Source organism: Helianthus annuus, chromosome 9 (genome assembly GCF_002127325.2).
Source record: "Helianthus annuus cultivar XRQ/B chromosome 9, HanXRQr2.0-SUNRISE, whole genome shotgun sequence".
In the NCBI taxonomy this organism is placed as follows: Eukaryota; Viridiplantae; Streptophyta; class Magnoliopsida; order Asterales; family Asteraceae; genus Helianthus; species Helianthus annuus.
The window spans coordinates 34,595,706-34,618,459 of record NC_035441.2 but is presented as its reverse complement, the minus strand read 5'-3'; the positions used below and the strand labels follow the sequence as shown (position 1 = coordinate 34,618,459).

Below are 22,754 nucleotides of genomic sequence, written 5' to 3'. Positions count from 1 at the left end.
ATGAGACATAAATTCTAAGTATGAATGGTATTGTTTAGGTATAAAGGAAGAAAGTTCAAGTCAAGCAAAGCAACAAGGGAATCAAGATCAAGGTACGTTATTTGTACAATTTATGGTTATATCATGTTAAGGGTACAGGATGAGGATGTGGCGAAGACGGCATTTAGAACGCGATGCAGACATTACGAGTTCTTGGTAATGTCCTTTGGGTTAACGAACGCGCCCGCCGCGTTCATGAATCTTATGAATCGAGTTTGTCGGGCCATGTTAGACAAATTCGTTATAGTTTTTGTTGATGATATCTTGGTTTATTCCCAAAGTAAAGCCGAATATGAATGCCATTTGCGCGAAATTCTTGAAGTGCTCCGTAAGGAGAAATTGTACGCGAAATTCTCTAAGTGTGTTTTCTGGCTTAGAGAAGTACAATTTCTCGGTCATGTGATTAATGCAGATGATATCTTAGTAGATCCGTCAAAAGTGGAAGCTGTTATGAAATGGGTACCTCCAAAGAACCCAAGCGAAGTGAGAAGCTTTTTGGGTCTGGCGGGCTATTACAGGAGGTTTATTCAGGACTTCTCAAAAATAGCCTTACCTTTGACAAAATTAACAAAAAAGCAACAAGGGAATCAAGATCGAGGTACGTTATTTGTACAATTTATGGTTGTATCATGTTATCGTTTTTTGGAAAAATTACAAGTTTTGTCCTTTATCTTTATACCATATTTCAGGCGGTATCCTTTTCAACGAATGTTGACAGGTTTTGCCCTTTATAGGGAATTTTGTTGCACGTATTGTCCTTTAGCCCTAACCCAGTTAGATTTTCTTGTTAAATCTGGTTACCCAAGGGTATTTTAGTATTTTTATTATTTAAAAAATAAAACAAAACATTTTAAAAAAAAAATTACTATTATTATTATATGTAACACTTTCTCTCTCTATACCACACACTCTTTATCTACAACTCTTTCTCTCTCTTTCTATCTACCACACTCTTACAGATCCTACCATCACCTCCCACCTCTCACCACCATCAACCGACCACCACCAATAGTAACCCACCTGCCACCGCAACCACTGTCAAGCACCACCATTGTCCAACCCCACCATAGTCGGAACCCTAGAACCCCTGTCGCCTAACATCCACAGCCGTCATAACCGTATCCATCAAACACCACCACCACCCACCATATCCAGCCACTGTCTTCATCTACTCCCTCCCTGACCAACAAACACCACCATTGTCCAACCCCACCATCGTCAGAAACCGAGAACCCCCGTCGCCTAACATCCACAGCCGACACAATCGTAACCCTCAAAAACCACCACCACCACCCACCAAATCTGGCCGCCGTCTTCATCTACTCCCTCCCTGACCAACAAATTCGGCCAGCATTTGCATCACCTTTGCAAACAAATCCTAACACCAACTCCATCTCCTTTCTCTCCCTGAACGCTGCCAAGTTGGGCGAAACCCTTGATCTGTGACTGAGATCTGCATATTCAGCGTTAACTCTTAAGAACCCCCTTGTTTTCGTCATGATTTTGTGACTGAGATCGGCATCTTGCGTCGTGATTTTGTTGGATAAAAGGATTTTGATTCAGTATGTTGATTCTTGATTACAAAAGTTTAGGTTAGGTTATGTTATGTTCTGTTCATATTTACAAATTGATTTGGGATTTTTGATGTGATTTGATTTGATTTGTTTGTGTAATTTCAACTTGAATCGATTCCCTGCAGACTTTTACATACAAATTAATTTAAAGTAGTTTAAATATGATTTGTTCATATTTACAAGTTAATATGTGATTAGATTTGTTTGTGTTGTTTGAATTTATTTTTGGAGTAAACTACAAATTTTGTGGTGGCTGGTGCCGGCAGTCACGGTGGTAGGAGGGTGGCTGCTAGTGGTGGTAGATTTAAGTTATTTACATATTTAGTCCTTTCAGGTGAAATGATAAAAATACCCTCACATGCAACTCACATGATCAGATTTAACAAAAAAATCTAACTGGGTTAGGGCTAAAGGCAAGACGTGCAACAATATTTCCTATAAAGGGCAAAACCTGTCAACATTCGTTGAAAAGGACACCGCCTGAAATATGGTATAAAGATAAAGGACAAAACTTGTAATTTTTCCTTGTTTTTTTTCTATATGATGATATGGTTGAGTTAGTCATAATGAGTACCATGTGAAGGACCCCTTATGGGTCGACTATGTCAAATTAAAAATGCAAGAGAAAGGATGTATGAAGACCCTTTACGAACGGGTTAAAAGATCTAGAATGTACGAATGAAAACGATAACATGAAGTTCCATTCTAGGAACATACTTATGAGTAAGGATGACGATACTAAGGTATCGAGTAACTAGTAGGTTCACGGATGTCGTAATGGCTTAGAAATTGTGAGTTGAATCTTGAGTCATAAAGGAAGCAATTTAATTTTAATGAAGTTTGCTTGTTGTTGTGATGTAGGTAAATCTCAAGTTTAATGTCAAGCTTCGCCCGGTCCGAACACACTTCAAGCCCGTCATGCGTTCCACAACTTTTGTAAAGAAGATCATGTCAAATATATTTTGTCTTTTTAGTCTATGTATAGTAGTTAAAAACCTAAGTCCTATCCCGTTTGTCTTTTGAAAACTTAGTCGGTGGTAGTCACTTTAACTTAATGGTTTTGTATGTGAAACAAGGTTCGTTTTGATGTAGTATATTATGTCTTTTGGAAGCGTAGCGTATTTTAAATGATATTTTAATTGTGAAAAACAGGGGACCGCCCGTAGTACAAACGGGTCATGCCCAAATTTCGTTAGACATAATATGTCGTAGTATAAGTTTAAACGGAAAAATTTTGGGCGTTACAGTTTCATCATCCTGTACCAAAGAAACCAAATTCGCAACAATGAATCTGAGTCCATTGTTTTATCTTGAGTCGTCGGGAAAACTTTTCCTCAGGGGAGGGTGAGTAGTATGAGTCTGAGTCCATTGTGGTTCGTGAATGTTTCGAATCATCACAGAAGACGTGTCGGGTTCTTTTGCTAGTGGTCGGGCTTCCAATGCTCACACAGGGTGATAAACAACGCTGATATGAACACAAACCAACTGCTTTATCCTGAGTCATAGGGAAAACTTTTTCTCAGGGGAGGGTGAGTAGTATGAGTCTGAGTCTATTGTGGTTCGTGAATGTTTTGAATCATCATAGAAGACGTGTCGGGTTCTTCTGCTAGTTATTCGGAATGTTTCGAATCATCATTAAAATTAACAATGCGGTCTTGATTGAAGACGTGCTAGTTATCCGGAATGTTTCGAATCATCATTAAAATTAACAATGCAGTCTTGATTGAAGACGTAATTGCAAGACTGGTTGTTGGGCTTCCAATGCTCACACAGGGTGAAAAACAACCCTTGATGTTGAAACCGGTTTTACCTCATGAAAAGGAAAGAAACAAATTTTTTTAGAGAAGCGTTGGGATTCAAGGGTTTATGAGTCAAAGTTAACATTCAGATTCAGATTCAGAAAGCAGAGGATTTGTACTTGGTTTATTCTCTTTAATCTATTAGAACGATCCTTGTTTTGTCACGTACATGCGTTTAATTCCTAACATCCTTGTTTTGTCACGTACATTTCGTAAGAAACTTTTCGTGCACTGAACCTTCAGTTGTGTACGCAAATTCACCACCGGTTTCTACAGCACAAGCACATACACCGGTTTCCAGGTAGGGTTTAGAATGTTTGAAGGAATGTTGGTTCAATACCAACTCATCTTTAGTAGTGTTTGTTTGAGAACCTGGTTCAGATAAACAACGGTTCTCCAATTCCAGAGTAAGCAAATACACAATGGTTCTCCAATTCCAAATCAATAATGAACGTTCAGTTGTGTACACAAATTCATCACCGGTTTCTATAGCACAAGCACATACACGGGGAGAATGTTCTCGAAATTGAAGGAAAAGAAAAAATGGTTGCTGATGTTTTTCACTATCAGGATTTTGTTGGTTTGTTTCCAGGTAGGGTTTAGAATGTTTGAAGGAATGTTGGTTCAATACCAACTCTTCTTTAGTAGTGTTTGTTTGAGAACCTGATTCAGATACACAACGGTTCTCCAATTCCAGATCAGTAATGAACGTCCAGTTGTGTACACAAATTCTTCCTACACAAATTCACCCCATCAGATAGGGTTTAGAATGTTTGAAGTATTCGGATTTTGTTGGTTTGTCGGGTTCTATAACTACAATCCTTCCTACATTATTGAAAATTACTATATCACCCCCATCAGATTTTGTTGGTTTCTACAGCACAAGCACATTCCGAATAACTTCACAAAGATTTGTTGAAAACCACACTCTCTCTATAGATATGACTGAGAGCGAGGGTTACTCTGTTATATACATCAACAAATGATTGGTTTAATACCAATTCATCTTTATTGATCTTCATATTCTTGGTTAAATACCAATTCATCTTTATTGATATTCGTATTCTTGGTTCAATACCAACTGCTCGAAATCCCTTTCGTTTTTTGGATCGTTCTAATAGATTAAAGAGAATAAACCATTTTTTACCCTAAGAATACGGGCCGTATACAATTATCGGCCCGTATACACAAAGTGAAAAAGATTTACCAGATCGTATACAATGTATACGATGATTGTATACGGGCCGTATAATATTATACGGCCCGTATACTATGGGTAAACAATGGTTTATTCTCTTTAATCTATTAGAACGATCCTTGTTTTGAGAACATGATTCTGATTTAAACAATGTACGACATGTCTGTAAAAAAAAAATACAACTGATTACTCGGTCAAATAATGGCCAATAAGAAACAAATCATTAAAATACAACTGATTACTCGCCATTCTCTTGCACCTTCAACTACATTGGTTTGGTTTAGTTATTTTCCAACTGTTTCAATTATGATTCAATAAATAATATCTGATTGAGAAGCACTAAAACGGCTGCGGTTGTCAAATTCTAGATCAGTAATGTAAGGAGAAGCGTTGAGATAACGGACATCCATCGAATACATCTTTCAAACTTTCAAAATTCAAATCAAACTAACACAAAGTATCTCGATATGGTTGGTGTAAAAGCTCACATTTTACTACATTGACCATGTCTTTTGACAAATCATCTGTTTCCTGAATCTGAATCTGAAAGTTAACTAGACCCCTCAAGTTGTCATTCATAACAACTAAACGTCTGGAGAAGAGTATGTTGATATAGGAGAGTTGATGCAATTTTCCAAACATTTTAGAGAGACCTTTAAGTAGGATCCTACAGCTGCATTCGGAACAAGAAGTCCAACAATATGAATGCACGCAACGAATTTGACAACCGGTCAAATCACACACTATAAAGTATAAACTTATCATGTGTTGTAATTTTAATGAAGCAATGAAGATTGAATATGCAAACAGCACCCGTTTTGTATACGGAAACGGTGGCTATGGGAAATACAAACCCGACATGTCTTCTGTGATGATTCCAAACATTCCGAAAAACTAGCAGAAGAACCCGACACGTCTTCTGCTAGTTACTCTTTTCTTCGATTTCAACAAATCTTTCAAGACCATTCACCTCTTTCAACCTACCAAAACACCGTAAACCCCTTCTTTTAATCTATTAGAACGATCATTGTTTTGTCACGTACATGCGTTTAATTCTCAAACATCAGCAACCATTTTTCCTTTTCCTTCAATTTCGAGAACATTCTCCCTAACATGAGAAACGAAAGAGATTTCGAGCAGTTGGTCGATGACATGATAGATAAAGATCTTGACACGATCATATCCATTTTCAAGTTTTAAACTAGATAGAAGACGTGTCGAGTTCTTCTGCTAGTGGTTTTTGTAACCAATTGGGAACCACATATTTGCTTCAAGATTTACGTCTGATGTCCAAGTTTGATCACATTTGACTTCATCTACATGTGTTTTGAAATAGGCTTTGTTCTTGGTTTAATGAAGTTACACGTAACATCTAGTTATATTCAGATTTAAACAATGCACGCCTCAACTGAGATAACGGACATCCATCAAGCTCAAAAAGAAAACTTGTGTTTCCCATAGTCACAGACGATTGTGGTTTGTATTTCGCATAGCCACCGTTTCCGTAGTAAAAAACGGTTGCGGTTTGCACATTCAATCTTCAATACTTCATTAAAATACCACTAGTAGAAGAACCCGACACGTCTTCATGTTACAAAGAATGTTCTAGAAATTGAAGGAAAAGGAAAAGATTTGTTGAAATCGAAGAAAATAGTAAAAAAGATGAATTTAGGCGTGCATTTGGAACAAGAAGTCCAACAATCCGTTTATTATCTTTTATTGTCTAAACAATATGAATGCACGCAATGAATTCGACAACTATGACAGTTTATTAAAGTAGCAATCACCTCCAATCAATTCCTGGTCAAATCACACAATATAAAGTTAAAGTTATCGTGTGTTGTAGTTTGGAAAGATGACCGAATAGAGATCTTTGCAATCGCTAAAGTTTCCATCAACGGACTGATCGGTAACGTTACTCTACTTGTGCTCCGATTTAAGCGGTGTGTTCCGATCAACATTTATCGATATTGTTAAAGGTGATGAAAAGTTTAGAAACCTTAGTATGATTGTGTTTTTACTAGAAAAAACGTGATACTTGAAAAAACATCATTATATACGGCCCATATACAGTTATACGGCCCCCGTATACATGTGGTAACATCAAAAACCTCACAAAATAAATCCATTGAACTGTATACGTTTTACAAATCATATACACATGTATACGGCTCGTATAACTATATACGGGCCGTATATAGTAAAATCAAAAAAAACATTCCCTGCGCATTTTCCTATTCAAAAACATTCTGTACGGGCCGTATAACTGTATACGGCCTGTATACAATAGGGGTGTGAAAATAAGATATAGGGTATTTGGGAATAATGGGGGCCTAACCAAGGCTTCTTGAAGAAGCTGTCTTTGAGGTTCAAGGACCCAGAAAACACCACATTGTTTATTTTGGATAACTAGCGGATACCTTTTTTTTCTTTTATGATTTATGCTTATGTGATTTTATAGGACAATTTTACCCCTAAGGAAAAGGACAAAATAACAGAATTTTATAAGACAAATATGACCTGATTTTATTTTTGGATCAAAATGGCAATAAAACTGAAACCACAGGAACCCAGATGCAAAATGTTTGAGTTTTGGAATAAAGTACCAAAAGTGACCAAACCTCAGAACCAAAAAGGTAGTTTACTTTTTTTTATATCTAATTAATATAGAGATATACCTAACCAACTGGGGTGTCCCAGTTGGCCAGCCTCATCCCTTCTTTCAGTAGAGCCCCGGGTTCGAGCCTTGGCAACCCCAAGTATTGAATTCCGGGTGGGATAATCACCGCCAGGCAGCTATGGGGCTAAGCTAGCTTGCGTGAGTTGAAATACTCTGATTCTTGTTGTTCAAATTGGTGATGATGAACGATAAGGATTTTGAGAGTGTAATGGGGAGAACGTGTAAAAACAAGAGAGAAATAAAAGATTTATTTTATTCATTCTTCCATCAGCCAACACTAATATATCATAGCCAACACTAATATATCATACATTACACAATACAATAATTCACAACTCTAAGGCCCATAGATATTGGGCTGGGCTTAAAGTAGTCTACATATATAACATATACAACATTTTGGCGAGTTGGGCTGGGTCGGCTCGACCCATATATATTTAAAAAAGTTAACAATGTTATAACATTGTTAGTAATAGTCTTTATTTGTGCATCTAAAAATACTTAGCCAACTATGGGGCCATCTAAGCCTAGAAAAACAGTCGGGTCAAGTTGGGTGCCGGGTCAAAATATGTCTTTAGCATAATTAGTTCTGGTCAAAAAGGGCCATTTTTAAAATGTATCAATTTGGTTCAGGTCAAAAGTCAAAACGGGTTCCGACAAAAATGGACTCTGTTGAAATGATTCGTTTGTAGATAAAAATATCATGTGGACAAAATATGTAGTGGAGACAAACAACAGTCATCGGTGGTGCTAACCTATTTGGATTCGTTTTAAGTTAAGAAGCTTTATAAGAGCGTCCAGTTTTGACCCATTGTATAATTATAGTATACCCAAACTGACCCGCTATCTAATTTGAGGTGACCCAAATGAACCCGTATGGAATTTTCTTTGAACAAATGAGTCATGATTGCCATCCGTAGGCCCATCCGACCCATCTAAAACATATCATTTCCTGTTAGATCATAGACTTTAACCCATTTGACCCGTTAGAGGTAAAAGCAACACTAATCAACAGAGAACTTCAGGTTTTGGTATATGGTAATAACTAGCCATTGTTTCCTGCAAACTCTATATATTGTATAACTTTCTATAAAACAAGATTACAATCATAATGTAACCTTCAACGAACTTGTCGTTCCATTTCTAACAAATTTCTCGGTCTCTCATAACTCTCTTCATCCGAGACAATCTTCTTCCAAAACCAATGTCTTTGCCACATCAGCATCATCTCTTCAATAGGAACTCCTTTCGTTTCGGGTAGGAATACATAAACAAAAACTGTCATTAGAGTAATCCATCCAGCAAAGAACAGGAATAGCCCGAATTTCAAACCACATAGAAGGGAGAGGAAAGACTGTGCTATGATGAATGTGAAGAACAGGTTGACTGCAACCGTAATGCTTTGACCTGCTGACCGTGTCTCTAATGGGAAGATTTCACTTGGCACTGTCCAACCAAGTGGGCCCCACGACCACCCGAAAGCCGCCACAAATAGACAAATAATGACCACCACCACGATTGAATAAGCCTCCGAGAGTTTTTGATCAGTTCCAAATTTAACGCCCAATATTATGCCCACAATCACCTGTTTCAAAGCACAAGATATTAGTAGTTTTTTTTTTTGACATGTGTTCTTTTAGCTTAATTGTTTGAAACCCGTAAATGGGTCAAAACGGGTTGTTTTTAGTACGGGTCAAAACGGAGCATGTCATCTTAGGTTTACCCAAAATCACTTCCTGTCCATATTTGTTTAGTTTCTTATAAATAGTTATTACATAAAATATAACTACAACAACAAAACTATTAAAATAATAATCTCAAAAAGCTCGTGGCTCGAGGCTCGCTTAAAAAAGCTCGTTTCCTTTTCGATCCCAGCCAGCGCGTTTTGTAATCGAGCCGAGCTCAAGACAGGGTTCTCGGCTTGTGGCTCGGCTCGATGGATGGACTCGAGGCTCGACTCAATGGCTCGTATGTGTGTGTATATATATTTTAGAAATGTGTGTTAATTTTATTTATTTTTTTGTTTTATATTTTCTCAGTATATGTAAAAAAAATAAAAGAAATAATGAGTTGGCTCGATTGGGCTTGAGCTGCCTCGAAGTTTTTATGAGCCGAGCTCGAGCTCACCTATTCGGCTCGAAAAAATAAACGATTTTAAGAGGTTATATGCTTTTAACATACACTTGAGTTGATATTCAACTCGTTTGACCCATTCCTTTTTAGCTAAATCTTTTTACTTAACGCTTTTAAAATTTAAAACAACCCAAATCGACCCATTCATAATGTTAAACAAAAAACCCGAACATTTATTCAACTTACCTGACAAATAATCATTTGAATCCCTCCACCAATCAACAAAACTCTGCGACCCAATTTATCAACCGTCGCTATAGACACCAAAGTAGAAAGAGCAAGAACCGCTCCAGTCAAAGCAGACGAGTATAGCGACGCGTTCCCCTTAAACCCCATACTCTGAAACAAAACCGGAGCATAAAACAAAATCGAATTAATCCCAGTAAGAATCTGAAACATCGGCATACAAATCGCCATCACCAACTGCGGTCGATTCCTCTTTTCCAAAATGTTCCTGAACGGATGCTTGACTGAGTTAGCCAACTCACTTGCATCAACCATGTCTTGAAACTCAGCGTCAACGTGTTGGGTACCGCGTATTCGTTCTAGAACTTTTCTTCCTTTTTCTCTTGATCCTTGTTCTATTAAGCTGTTTGGTGTTTCGGGAAGAAGTATGCCGCCAACTGTCATTAAAAGTGCTGGTGCAGCGGCTAGTCCAAGTGATAACCGCCATCCCCATTTGTCGAGCTTACTGGTTCCGTAGTTGATCATGTTTGCTGAGAAGATTCCGAGAGTGGTTGCTAGTTGAAACATCATGTTTAAACCTCCTCTCAGATGGGTTGGTGCCATTTCGGATAGATACAGTGGTATTGCCTTCAAAAGTAGCAGAAACGTTGTTGATATACATTTGTAAAACTCACTCTTTTGACTTGAATTAAACTTTATGTGGGAAAATGAGATGCTTTTGGCTGGTTAGGTAACGGGTCGGATCGGGTTGAGTCTAGGGGTGTTAAACGGTTCATGTCCGTGGATTGGCGGGTTCAACCCGAACCCAAAATTTTTAGACAAACCTGAACACGACCCGAACCCGAAAATTGTGGCATACATATGAACCCTAACACGACCCGATATTTGCGGGTTGACCTGAAAACACAAATGTATACAATACAATTTCATTTTAATTATAAAAATTATATTAGTTTCTCCTTTTAAGATATTATTACGGCATAAAATACACACACAATTTAATTTGTGACAATAAACATATTGTATAAAAATAAAATAAAATATAATATAAATGGGTTAAACGGGTCAACCCGCCAACCCGACCAGTTTGACACGAACGCCGCCCGTTTAGCTAAACGGGTTGTGGGTTCAACCAACCCACTTAGACTAAGCCCAAACACTTGAATTTCGTGTTAAGTTCGTGACGTGTTTTAGCTAAATGGGTTCACGGGTTTAACCTGAAACTTGACTCGCCAAAAATCAACATTTTTTTATCTTTTTTTTTTATTTCATGAATAATTTGTATCTGAAAAGGCAAGCTAGCAGGTTGTAAATGCTATTCAACCTGGGGTTTTTTTTTTCTTTTTTTTTTTTTTTTTGTGGCTAAAGTCTTTGACCTGTTGCCGATAAACTTTAACCGAATTGACCCGTTTCAAAATTCATAATAGTGTGTTGAATTTATAGTCAACATTGTGGAAAATTTGGCTTAAAATTAAATTCTGTCACATTTAGATGACATCTACATTCTATTTTCATTCACAGTATATGTGGCAAAATGTGCTAGTTGGGCGGGTCGGGTAACAGGCCAAAACGGGCCACTTTTTGCCATCCAAACTGAACCACTTTGGATCAAAACGGGTCAAAAAAATTACCTGATTACCAAAGCCAATGCCAACACCAAGCATGATTCGTCCCAACAGAAGCATTACAAAGTTAAGTGCTAAAGCATTAAGTGCTGCACCCACAAGAAAACTGAGCCCGCCGCAAATTATGCTGATCCGACGCCCATACATTCGTGTCACGGGAGATGCAAACAATGTTGCAACCAAGCCAGCAAGGTATAAAGATGAGGTAAATGCTGCTAGGCCTTGGTCATTGAACTTGCAATAGTTATTTTCATGGGAATGCTTCTTCTTTTGGTACACCGAGGGGAAGAACTTTGTAAGGAATGCATCCATGGATGTCACCCCTCCTGGTTGGATAATTTTCCGTTAGTAGCGTAGCATATTAACGGCTAGAGGTGGTTATCGAGTACGTCAGGGAATGGGTTTGGGTCACAATGGGTAAATTTCGGTCCGGATTCGGTCAAAATGAACACTTTTTTCTCAAAATTTGTATTATTTTCTAAATAATTGGTATCTCAAATTTGATCACAAAAATCTTACCTTTTTACTAATTTAAAATGATTTCGGAGGTTTTATGTAGGGGTGTTCACGGTCCTGAATATTATGGTTCAAACCGCTAACTATGGTTTTGAGAAAAAACAAACCAAACTAGTGGTCTTAGCTAGTTGGCAGTTTGAACCAAATTTTATGAGGTTTTTTTTTTTCAAAATTGCTTGTTTTTTTTTACCTTTCAAAAAAAAAAAAAAAAAGAACCTTAAAATAACTGCATATTCCAAAGAAAAAATTGAAAATAATTTAGAAAAAGGTTACACGGCCGGCTCTAAGTTTTAAATCCTCGTCTAAACTAGGCGTGTAAACGAGCCTAGTTACTCGAGAGCTACTCGAGTTCGGTTTGAAAAAAAAATCTCGAAACGAGTTGAGCTTAATCGAGATCGAGCCTGAGCCCGAGCTTCACTTATCCAGCTCAAGCCGGTTCGCAAGCCTAAACGAGCCCATTATTCATATAATTTGTAATTAATATATTTAATATATATATAATTATTATTTGTTAAGTTATAAAAAATAATTAAATTATATATAAATTTAAAAAAGAGCCGAGCTCGAGCTTTCATAATTTAAACAAGCTCGGGCTCGCGCTCGTTTGCACCCCTGTTTTGAACCATCACACCGCCAAAACCAATCGCATGAATCTTAAACCAGCCAAACCGGCCAACTTGCTTCGATTTGGATGGTTTGTTCGGTTTCATCGGTTTATAAGCACCCGTGGTTTTATGTATTAAAGATTAACCTTGAGCGAATTTCGACCCATTAAGCTTAATCCTGATTAACTTACTCTTTTTATTTTAACCACCACTTAAATAGTCTTAAAATTTATCTAATCATAAATTTTGTCAAAAATGTGTAATAAGTGGTCCAAATTCCAACTCATAGAAAAAGTTAGATTACTATCTTATCAAACTTTCTGAACCATAACTCACCAGAACAACAGAATACCAGAAGGATGTCAATTTATTTGAATTTCAATTCATAATTAAGTTGAACAACTTTAAAAGATAAAATCACCTGAAATTCCAATATCATAACCAAAAATGGATCCACCAACAGCAGCAACAATGCAAGCAATGATGACATATGCAGTCACTTTTCCTTCATATTGCTCTGCTCTGTCCTTTGCTACACCTGCCGGTGCAAATGACCCCCCTGCCATCTCCACACACACACAAAACACACACACAAAAGGTGTTTTAAAGATAGACTCAAGTTTCAGTAGTCAATAATAATTAAATTTGTTATGAGGTTTGTTGATATGAGGGTCCTAGAAATAAATAAGTGCTTGTTGAGGTGACCTCATCTTTATGGTTGCCAAAACAAATATCTCACTTCTGCTTTAATCTATTTATTTTAGAGTATTGATTAAGTTTTTTTGATGGTCATTACAACTATTTCTAAATATATGTTTATATATTTGTTTTTTTATACAAAGAGATAGTTTTTTGACAACTGTGTGGCATATTTTATCCATTAATTAATTAATAAAAATTCATACACTTTAATTTGATAATAGAATACGGAGGTAGTGGAAGGTTCAAATGAGAAATTTTTTTTTATAAGAATAAGTTTTAAACTAATTGAAATGTTTCATTTACTTCATTTAATATGTGTATTCAATGTAATTAATAAGGGTATATACTATATAGGTAATTTTCTAATTGTAATTAATAATTAACTAACTAAATTGTTAACTCACTTTTAAATATACTCTTTCAAGATAAAATAATCTATGGTGAAGGGCAATGTTCGACATGTGTAGGATAAATTTTAGTATGTGTAGGATAAAATCCATAAATGTGTATGATAAATTTAGATATGCGTAGGGTAAATTTCGGTAAGTGTAAGATATATGTAGGACAAATTTTGAATTGTGTGGGATAAAATGTTTTTTTGCTTTATTAATAAGAGATAACATAATTAATGAGAGGAGTTATAAACTATTTAATGTTTTACCATTACGCTCTTTCTTCTTTTTCTTCTCACGTTAAATTTTTTTTAAATGAAACTTCCCCTACTATGTAATACTTTAAGAATTAATTTCCTAAACAATATCTAACTCATGTTTTTAAGAATTACACCTAATTTCCAGTGATATGTATTTTATGGTTATTTTTAGTATAGAGGTGTTTTCTAAACAAGTGAATTCTATATTTTCATCCATGATTTAATGAAGAAAAATCCTTTCACTTAACTCAACTTCTTTTACCATTTATGACAATTTATTTGCATATCGAAATGATATATCGTTCTATTTTTTATACTTAATAACCCACATGAAAAGATGAAGAGAAATAAAGATGTGAGAGAAAAATGTAAACAAGTGTCATCATCTCTTGTTAAATATAAATCAGAATAAGAAAATAAAATGATACAAGTTACTTAATCACAAATTGATCTAATAGTTAGTCACTTGGTTTCTCTACTTGAGGTTTCAAGTTCAACTTCAACTTTCATTAGCATCACTCTGAAGGACATTGGTGATGACAATGAAGCTTGGAACTAGGCCTCTTTGGAGATCGCCAGTTCGAAACCGAGCCGAACCGGATTTTACCGCAGTAAGCTTTCGGGCGGCGGGTTTTCCCAGAACTGGTGACTCGGGTATGAATCCAACTCTGACCGTTATTGAGGAAAGGATTAATTTGCTCGATTGAAAGCATGTTAGGATGTTTATCTGGTGATTTAGTAGGTTGATAAAAAAATTTTTGATATAAGGGTGAGGGGGGCACCCTCGGTGACTCCCTTCGGGGAATGATGTTGCCGAGCGGTGATGGTGCCGCCAACCAAGAGGGGAGGGAATTCGGGGAGAAGTCACCAAAGAAGAGGGAGAGAGAAGGTGGGGCCATAGCTTGTAACAACCAATGAATTTTTTTTTTTAATAAAAAAACAACTCACCTAAGAGGGGAGTGCCGCCATTAAATTGGGGTGTGAGGGGAGTTTAAGGGGGGAGTTAACGTGGTATAACCTGATTGGGTGTGCGTAACCGCTCACCCTAAGTTACTCTTGAATTTATTGTAAAGTCTCTCACTATATATTAAACATTTTCAGTTGAGAATTGTTCATGATTGATACCTATCAAATCACATGTGTGCTGGCCTACTTAGGAAGGTTGGAATTTGGGAGTTCCAGATCGTGTTACCATTATATTACCTAACTTCTACACCATTTTGTTATATTTGCCTATGTTATTTTGGTGCAAAAAACAAATCATTTTTACATATAATTAGTTGTTTAAAAATCAATCAGTTAATAGTTATCAATAAAAATATAAATAAATTAGATTGTGCATTTTGCATATTACTTTTGGTCGAATTATGTTAATTAAGAATATTTGGTGTGACAAATATTTTATCAAATTTTCGGTTGTCTTATAAGACTTAAGTACATCATAGAGCACAGCTAATTAATTGCACACATTTCTCTTTTCAACCTTTATGTTTCTTTTTCTTCCCTTTCACACTATAATCTAACCTTATGTAACAATTATTTGTTAAAAAGTTAAACTCTTATATTTAACAATTATCGTAACCACACTTTAAACCTACTTTATTAATTATTGGTTTATAATTAATTATTGGTTTCTAAAGTTATAACTAAAAACACATGCTTTCTCGTTATGCCTTACTTTTTTTTCTTTTTTTTTCGTTAATAAATGTTAGCTTCTATCTATATTATCCATACATACAATCACAAGATTGATGACGTAAGGGAATAGGGAAATCACATGGTTGGCCAAAAGTGGGCCATGTTTAATTTTTTTTTTCATAAAATAGTTATTTATAAGTCCCGTCAAATTACGATTTTTATCCCCTGTTTAAAATTACGATATTGCTCCAAATTAAATATATACTTTGCCTTCCGGCTTAAATCTACGATTTTGCCCTCTGTTAAAAAATACGCTTTTGCTCGCCCTCGGTAAAAAAAATTACGCTTTTACCCTCAGCGAAAATAACGTTTTCGCCCCAGTTCAAAAAAAAATTTTGTTTCCCCCCCCCCGGTTCAAAATTACGATTTTACACCAGTTTATTATTTTATACCTACTTTAAAATTACGGCTTTGTCCACTGTTTAAAATTACGTATTTGCCCCCAGTTCAAAATAAATTTACGCTTTTACCCACATCTAAAACTTATGAACTTCCACTCGGGTGCAAAATTACACTATCACCCCCAATTCAAAATTACGTTTTTGCCCTCATTGCAAAATAAAAAAATGGTTGTCCCCAAGCTCAAAATTAGGATTTTACCCTCGGGAAAAATTTTTTGATTTTTCCCCAAGTAAAAATAAAAATATGACTTTGCCCCCATCTAAAAATCGTGTTAAAAAGCTGCCTAACACTCATTTTACTATTTCTTTCTAGCAAAACTATAATACTGTTTTTTTTTAATTGGTTGAGAATTATTCGGCCATTGCCCCGCAACGCGGACGGGGCATCACCTAGTTATATATATTACTAGCATCTATCTATATTATTTAATTTTACATTTTCTTCGTAAATTTAGATAAGTGGATTTTTTTGTCTTATACTTTTATTTATTATTATGGCTAAATATAGACGAGAGGAAACTGTCTTCTTTTCAATTTAGATGGAATCCTTTTATTTGGCGGTATTAAACGAAATCTAGGGATAAACGTTCGAGTGCCAGTAACTTTCGGATAATATGAGTGCCACAATAACCTGATCACCTAGTGATAGGACTTGTAGTCGAGTGCCATTACATAAACCATTCTTTCGATCAATATTACTTGATAACATCACTGGAACACTGACCTTTGGTAATTTTTAATGGGTTTGCAAGCCTAAAAATATAACTCTATTTAGGACATCGAGTGAGTATATACTTACATCAAAATTATTAAGAAGAAATTCTATCCTTAAACCCGTGTATTGCACGGGTTAAATAACATTTAAAGTATTTTCAAAGCATGGAAGTAAACCGGTTTTCAACTATCGGATTAACCTATTCTTTACCATTTTTATTATTATAATATAAAATAACAATTTATTTAATAGATGTTTTTAACATATGGTAAAAAATCATTTTAAAGAATAAGAAGATCTTGTCACATTGACATTATTTGAAATTGTTTATTATAAGTAAATTGTTACTAATAACTAATTATGTATTTTAGATAAGTCAAAAGTAAATTATTAACACTTAAGTAAACAATAAAACATTTATTAGTATTAAGTTGTTAAGGAATTTTTCATTGTTTTGTATTAATTAACTAATAATAATAATATTAGTGAATTGAATGAGAGAATGTCATGTAGCATTAGACCCTTTTATTAGTATTTTTTTTTTTTTGAAATGTAAATTTCTCAACAGACGGATAATTTACGCCAGAAGTCCTGGCCCCGCCCCATTCTGTCTCGAGGACTATGTTGTCTTAATCGGGTCCACGCCTCAGTAGAATGGAACATTTGGCTTTCCCCGAGAAAATTTCAGGCCCCCTGCCACTCGACAAAAGTTGTACCCTCCACACGAGCCGCCGCCTGTCGAGACTGACCGACTCGCTGGAGTAAATGCACCCTAGTAGAAAACTCGGGTTCCCTCAGGCTCGAACCGGAGTCCAAACCATCATTGGGTTGGGGAAAACCACAATGCCTCACCTTTGATGGAGGTGGGGATCGAACCGGCGCCACTCACATGGCATAGATTCTTTCCACCACTCCACCAAAGGATCATTGGCGAGCCTTTTATTAGTATGAGAATGTCATTTGGCATTAAGTATACTCTTTTATTAGTATTTGAGTATTAGACCATGTGTAGTGGTTATGGTGAATAATGTCCCACCATTGGGCGTTGTCCGCCACGTGTCATCCTAGTCAGTAAAGGGACGTTTTTCTAAAATGGGTGTAGTGGGAATGTGGACATTATGTTAAAATGGGTGTAAAGAATTAAAGAAATAAAAAAAACCTTGAAAAAGAATAATTGGCTAAAGAAGAAGAGGGTTACATGTGATTGGGCCAACAACATCTTCAAAATGGGGCAAGAGCGTTGTTTTTAAAACGCTTCTCAAACTTTATGTTCAAAAACGCCCCAGGGGGCGGTTGGGTGGGTGTGGTTGGGCATTGTTTTACAAAAAAATGCCCAAAAAGGCACCACTACGGGTGGTCTTAGATCATAGTGGAGGGTTCAAATGAGAAATTTTTTTTTGTAAGAATAAAAAAGAACTAATTTCACCCAGTAAGAATGCTTCATTTTACTTCATTTAATTTTTGTATTTAATATGAGGTAAGGGTATATTGGTAAACTTAGATAGATCATTAATTGTTAGTCTTCCTTTTAATAGCTAACTAAATTAAATTTGTAACTTATTTTCAAAAAAAAAAAAAATCTTTTCTAAACAAAAAATTAATTTAAAGTGTAGGATAAATGTCACACCCCCAAAATCCACACGCGGAGTACCACCGCCTGGAGGCGTGACTGGCCAGGATCAAGCCACCAATCATATTGAACATAACAAGTAATAAGTAAAATTCAACCACACAATATGAAAGGTGTTTCAAATCAAAAACATAGTTAAGTGTTTAGCGGAAGCATAATTGTAAAACCCAATGTAAGTATTAAGTACGAAATAAAGTAATGTTTTTAGCATGGCACACACTGCCATGTCCCACAACGACCGCGCCTCCCTGTGCAAGCTCCATAAGTACCTAACGACCTGCAAGGCATGTAACAACGAGTCAACAACAAAGTTGAGCGAGTTCACAGTTGGTTGTTTAGTTATAGTGTTCGTTTCGTAAATCATATGTTCGTTTTGTAAACCATGTATCGTATTAATGCGGTCTCCCAGACATGTATGCGAAGATTAGTGGGGGCTTCCCATGTGTTACTAGACCGTGTGTATTGACTGCTACGAAAATGTAAGAGGTGCCCTAAGTCAATGTCTATCAGCATTGACCCTTTGCCCATAGTCCATTAGTACACGCCCGTTCGAACGACACGGTGTGAGGTTTGTTAAACCTAATAGCGCTATTAACTAATAACCCGCTCGCCATAGGCCTCGGCGATTAAGTCGATATAAATGAGGGACTTCATGATAGAGGTTTGGTCCAGTGTGTATTCTTGGCATCCTACCCACGAAGGATGGTCGTAATTACCGTTTAGTTCATTTACCCATTCCCAACCCTTGGGAATCCCATCCCTTGGAAAGAGTGTGAACTCACCTTGGTTTGCTCGGTATGCTAAAGTATGTGCTTACAAATAATCAGTCAAGGCCTAAAGTACGCACGTGTACATAATCAGTTTACATTCACAAAGTTCACGTATAAATACAATCGCAGTGGGTATTGAATCAGTGATCACCAAAATAACACGAAGCACGTATTCAAGCTCATACAAGTCATGCTTAACATTTAACAGCAGTTAGCTAACCCCGTTAACAGAAAGAAACTAAGTTTACTGTGCAGATTAAACCCTTGACGAAACATACTTGTTTCGTCGTGCAACTCTTCGACGAAATACCCTTTGTTTCGTCGTGACCCCTTCGGCGAAACACCCTCTGTTTCGTCATATTTGCTCTCGGCGAAACACCCTCTGTTTCGCCGTGATTTGCGTTTCGTCCACAATGCCAGTTACATCACATAACAGTTTCGTAAAACACATAAACCCTAACTGCCGTCATCAACATCATCAATCATACGGTAATCATTCAACACAATAATCATTGATACCCACAAAGTTATAACGTATATTCGTTTAATATTCAATCCAGTGATGATCATGGTATGCAAAATATCAACCAAAACATAAACCGTGGCATAACAATTTCATTCAAGAGCATCGAGTTTAGTCTAAATGGTTCGAGACAGAATATCAACCCTATCTACTAGTCACAAATCATCAAGCAATCCACTCTCGACATACGAATCCGTAATCCGTTAATCTAGATCCTATTATAATCAAAACATCATCCAATCATGAACATGAACCTTACATAGTAATCAATTAAATCCGATTTCAATTACACAGTCAACAATGATTCAATCAACAATGATTAACACTAACCGAGATAGGAGAAATAACGGGTTGATCACTAAGAATAGCTTCGAGAACTTCAAACTGCCGTCACACAGAAGAGAGAGCTCTAGGGTTTCGATTTTTGCCAAAGGTGTGTGAAACTGAAACCGTTTCACGTAATTATACACGAAACAACGTACTGGGCCCTAACTGGGCTTCGGCGTACATTGGGCCGGCGAAACGCCTGTTTCGTCGAGGTAAAGATGACGAAACGCCCTGTTTCGTCGAAATGATCTATGGCGAAACACAGTTGTTTCGTCGGGTTGTTTGATGGCGAAACTCTTTGTTCCATCGAGTTGTTTCATCGGTTAGTTCTTAATCTTAAACACTCTAATCATATTAAATACATAACATATCAAACAAACATCTCCACATATAATTCAGCGTGTACAATTACAAGGCAAACAAGCAAACAACTAAACAATTAACGTGCAATTAATGCGGAAGTAGAATCTTGGAAACTCGAGTTGTCACAATAAATTATGAGGTGTGTAAGATAAATTACGAGTTGTGTGTGATAAATTTCAATATGTATAGGATAAATTTAAAAAACGTGTAGGATAAATTTTGAGGTGTCTAGACAACAATTTTAGTGTGGAGGATGGTAGTGTTTATGACTAATTAATTAGTTAAAGATAATAATAAATGAGATGAGAGAAAAACTATTTAATGTTTTACAATTGTACCATTTGTTGTTTTTCTTCTCAATTTAATTTTTTTCTCAAATGAACTCCCTCTTATATCATAATGCGTGTAACGAGAAGGAAAGGTAACCTGACATACCTTATTGGCTTTTTTTCAAAAAGCGAATAAGTCAATAAGTCATTTTCAAACTCAATCCCAAACACCCTCTAAATGTTTAAAAATAAATACACTATAAAAACGGGCATTTTATTTTTTCCTTAATTTGAGTATGGCATTAATATAGTTTTATTTAATTAAAGAAAAACTAACACGTTACGTTATTACCAGTGTCATTGTTCTCCGTTGTGGTTCTTAAATGGTTATTCATGGGTAGATATCGGAATCGACCCAAAACCGTCAATTTGGGAAATTGGATCTAACCATTTGGCTTGTACATTCCTTTCTCATGGATCTAGTGGTTCGGGTTCGTGGTTCCAGAGGGTAGGAACCAGATGTTGCCCTCCCACAATCATTAGAAAGATGTATATTTGATATTTAAAGTTTGATTAGGTATATATGATATTACAAAGTTTAGAGTTGTATATGTGAAATTTCCAGTTTTAAAAAACGACAAAAATGAAGTTTCGTTAGATGCCTCTTTGACATTATACTATATATCAAAGAAAAGAAGTTTAAAAAAGTAATTGCGTGCTATTGATTGAGTACGGCGGTGTAACAAATCAGTGGATGTTACGTGGCATTCACTAGTTTCCTTTTGTTTGTTTTACGTTTTGTATTTCGGCATACATACAAATTAAAACACATACAACACACAAGTGATGCCGGTGGATGCTCAAGTGGGGCGATGACCAGCATATCAAATATTAAACTAATAAGAACAAATATTACACTTGATCTTAGCCAAAAGGCCGAGAAATGTATGCTTTTTCTTGTTTTGGACTATTGTTTATATAAGCAGCACCCGTCTCTTTTTGTTATTCACTAGACCGATGTGGAATTATGAGATATGTTTTCCCTTTGGTGGTTCAACAGTCAAAAGCTTGCTTCCCATAAACATGATGTTGTGGCAGAAAAGAAAAGAAAAGAAAAAAAAAAAAAAAAACCTAATTTATTGTTTGAGATGGCTTGAACATTTTATGAACAAATCATTAATAGCGCAGCTCAATTCAAGTTAAACCATTTACCAACATTTTAATATATTATCAAGAAACATAAGTTATCATTTAACTTAATAGTAATAATTTTAACAAAAATTGAACTATGTATTGAAGGGGTGTGTCAGGCCAAGTGCAACACAAGGCAATACTCAAAGGCCCCAATAGCAAGCTATTATGATGGGCTTTTCTCTATAAAAAAGTAAGATTAACATCAAGTGGGCCGATGGCCCACATATTATACACTAATCTGATAAGAACAGATACTACACTTGAACGTAGCCAACAGACCGAGAAAGGTACACCTTTTTATTATTGGGCTACTGTTACTATAGGCAGACCCTTTATCTCTATTTTCTTCAATCAGCCAATGTGGGATTGTGAGATTATTTTAATTTTTTCCTTTGGTATGTCACTTTAACAATCTACCAATACAAGGGTAAACTAATACAGAATCCGCAGCATCAGAATACAAAGAAATTGTGATATTACCATTTTCATTTTTTTTTTGTGAAGAAGCTAAGAGACATTATTCACTCTTGTTACTCCTATACATAATAATCATGGGTCAGTTTAATTTTTAGTTACCTACTTTCACAATTTATAGTAGTAATAACATTTTTTTTGTGAAGAAGCTAAGAGACAAATTGAAGGGGTATGGTCCCAGATCTCGCGTCAGCATCGACCGCGAGTGACCATTACCCTTATCAAAACCCCCACCAGCCAACAACCTACTTGTGCCCATGCGAGAACGCGTCGACACAAGGGTTGAATCCAATCCATCTAGTGATGAAGGAGGACTTACCTGGAACATGAGAACGGTAGAGTGATGCGACATAGCATCACATCTGATGTATGAAAACGGAAGTATTCACAGCGATGCGGCTTCGCACCGCGTCCAGTGAACACTTCTATCAATACAAGGAAACTGGATAACAGCAACAGTCACCACAGGCGACGATGCGGCCAGCACCGCATCTCGCGTATTTCTTGATCACAAGCAAGAGACGCGATAACATCAGATGTTACCGCAGGCAGCGATGCGGCCCGCACCGCATCCTATACGCTCAACAAGTGGGACTGACACCACAGTGCAAGTGGAACCAATGGCAGTCACCTGTCAGGTCTACGTAAGCGACAAACTGACGTGGCGTCGTCTCCCCGGCC

The 22,754-nt window shown here is 36.4% G+C and overlaps 2 protein-coding genes, 1 non-coding gene and 1 pseudogene across 3 annotated transcripts; 1 reads left to right on the top strand and 3 right to left on the bottom strand.

Annotated features, from left to right (window-relative positions):
- The first annotated feature begins 264 nt into the window (after positions 1-264).
- On the top strand, positions 265-754 carry LOC110875484 (uncharacterized mitochondrial protein AtMg00860-like). The gene is made up of 2 exons (XM_022123682.1): positions 265-637; positions 729-754. Exons 1-2 carry the CDS (start codon positions 265-267, stop codon positions 752-754), a joined length of 399 nt encoding a protein of 132 aa, XP_021979374.1.
- Positions 755-8,295: 7,541 nt separating this feature from the next.
- Positions 8,296-13,074, bottom strand: LOC110877407 (sugar carrier protein A). Its single transcript, XM_022125543.2, has 4 exons — positions 12,777-13,074; positions 11,241-11,560; positions 9,610-10,236; positions 8,296-8,875 (listed from the first exon to the last, which is right to left on the bottom strand). Exons 1-4 carry the CDS (start codon positions 12,919-12,921, stop codon positions 8,411-8,413), a joined length of 1,557 nt encoding a protein of 518 aa, XP_021981235.1. The 5' UTR covers positions 12,922-13,074; the 3' UTR covers positions 8,296-8,410.
- An 8,112-nt stretch (positions 13,075-21,186) lies between these two features.
- On the bottom strand, positions 21,187-21,354 carry LOC118482440 (annotated as a pseudogene).
- A 347-nt stretch (positions 21,355-21,701) lies between these two features.
- LOC118482429 lies at positions 21,702-21,890 on the bottom strand. The gene has a single exon (XR_004868468.1). It is a non-coding gene; the product is annotated as a U2 spliceosomal RNA (small nuclear RNA).
- Between the last annotated feature and the right edge of the window lie 864 nt (positions 21,891-22,754).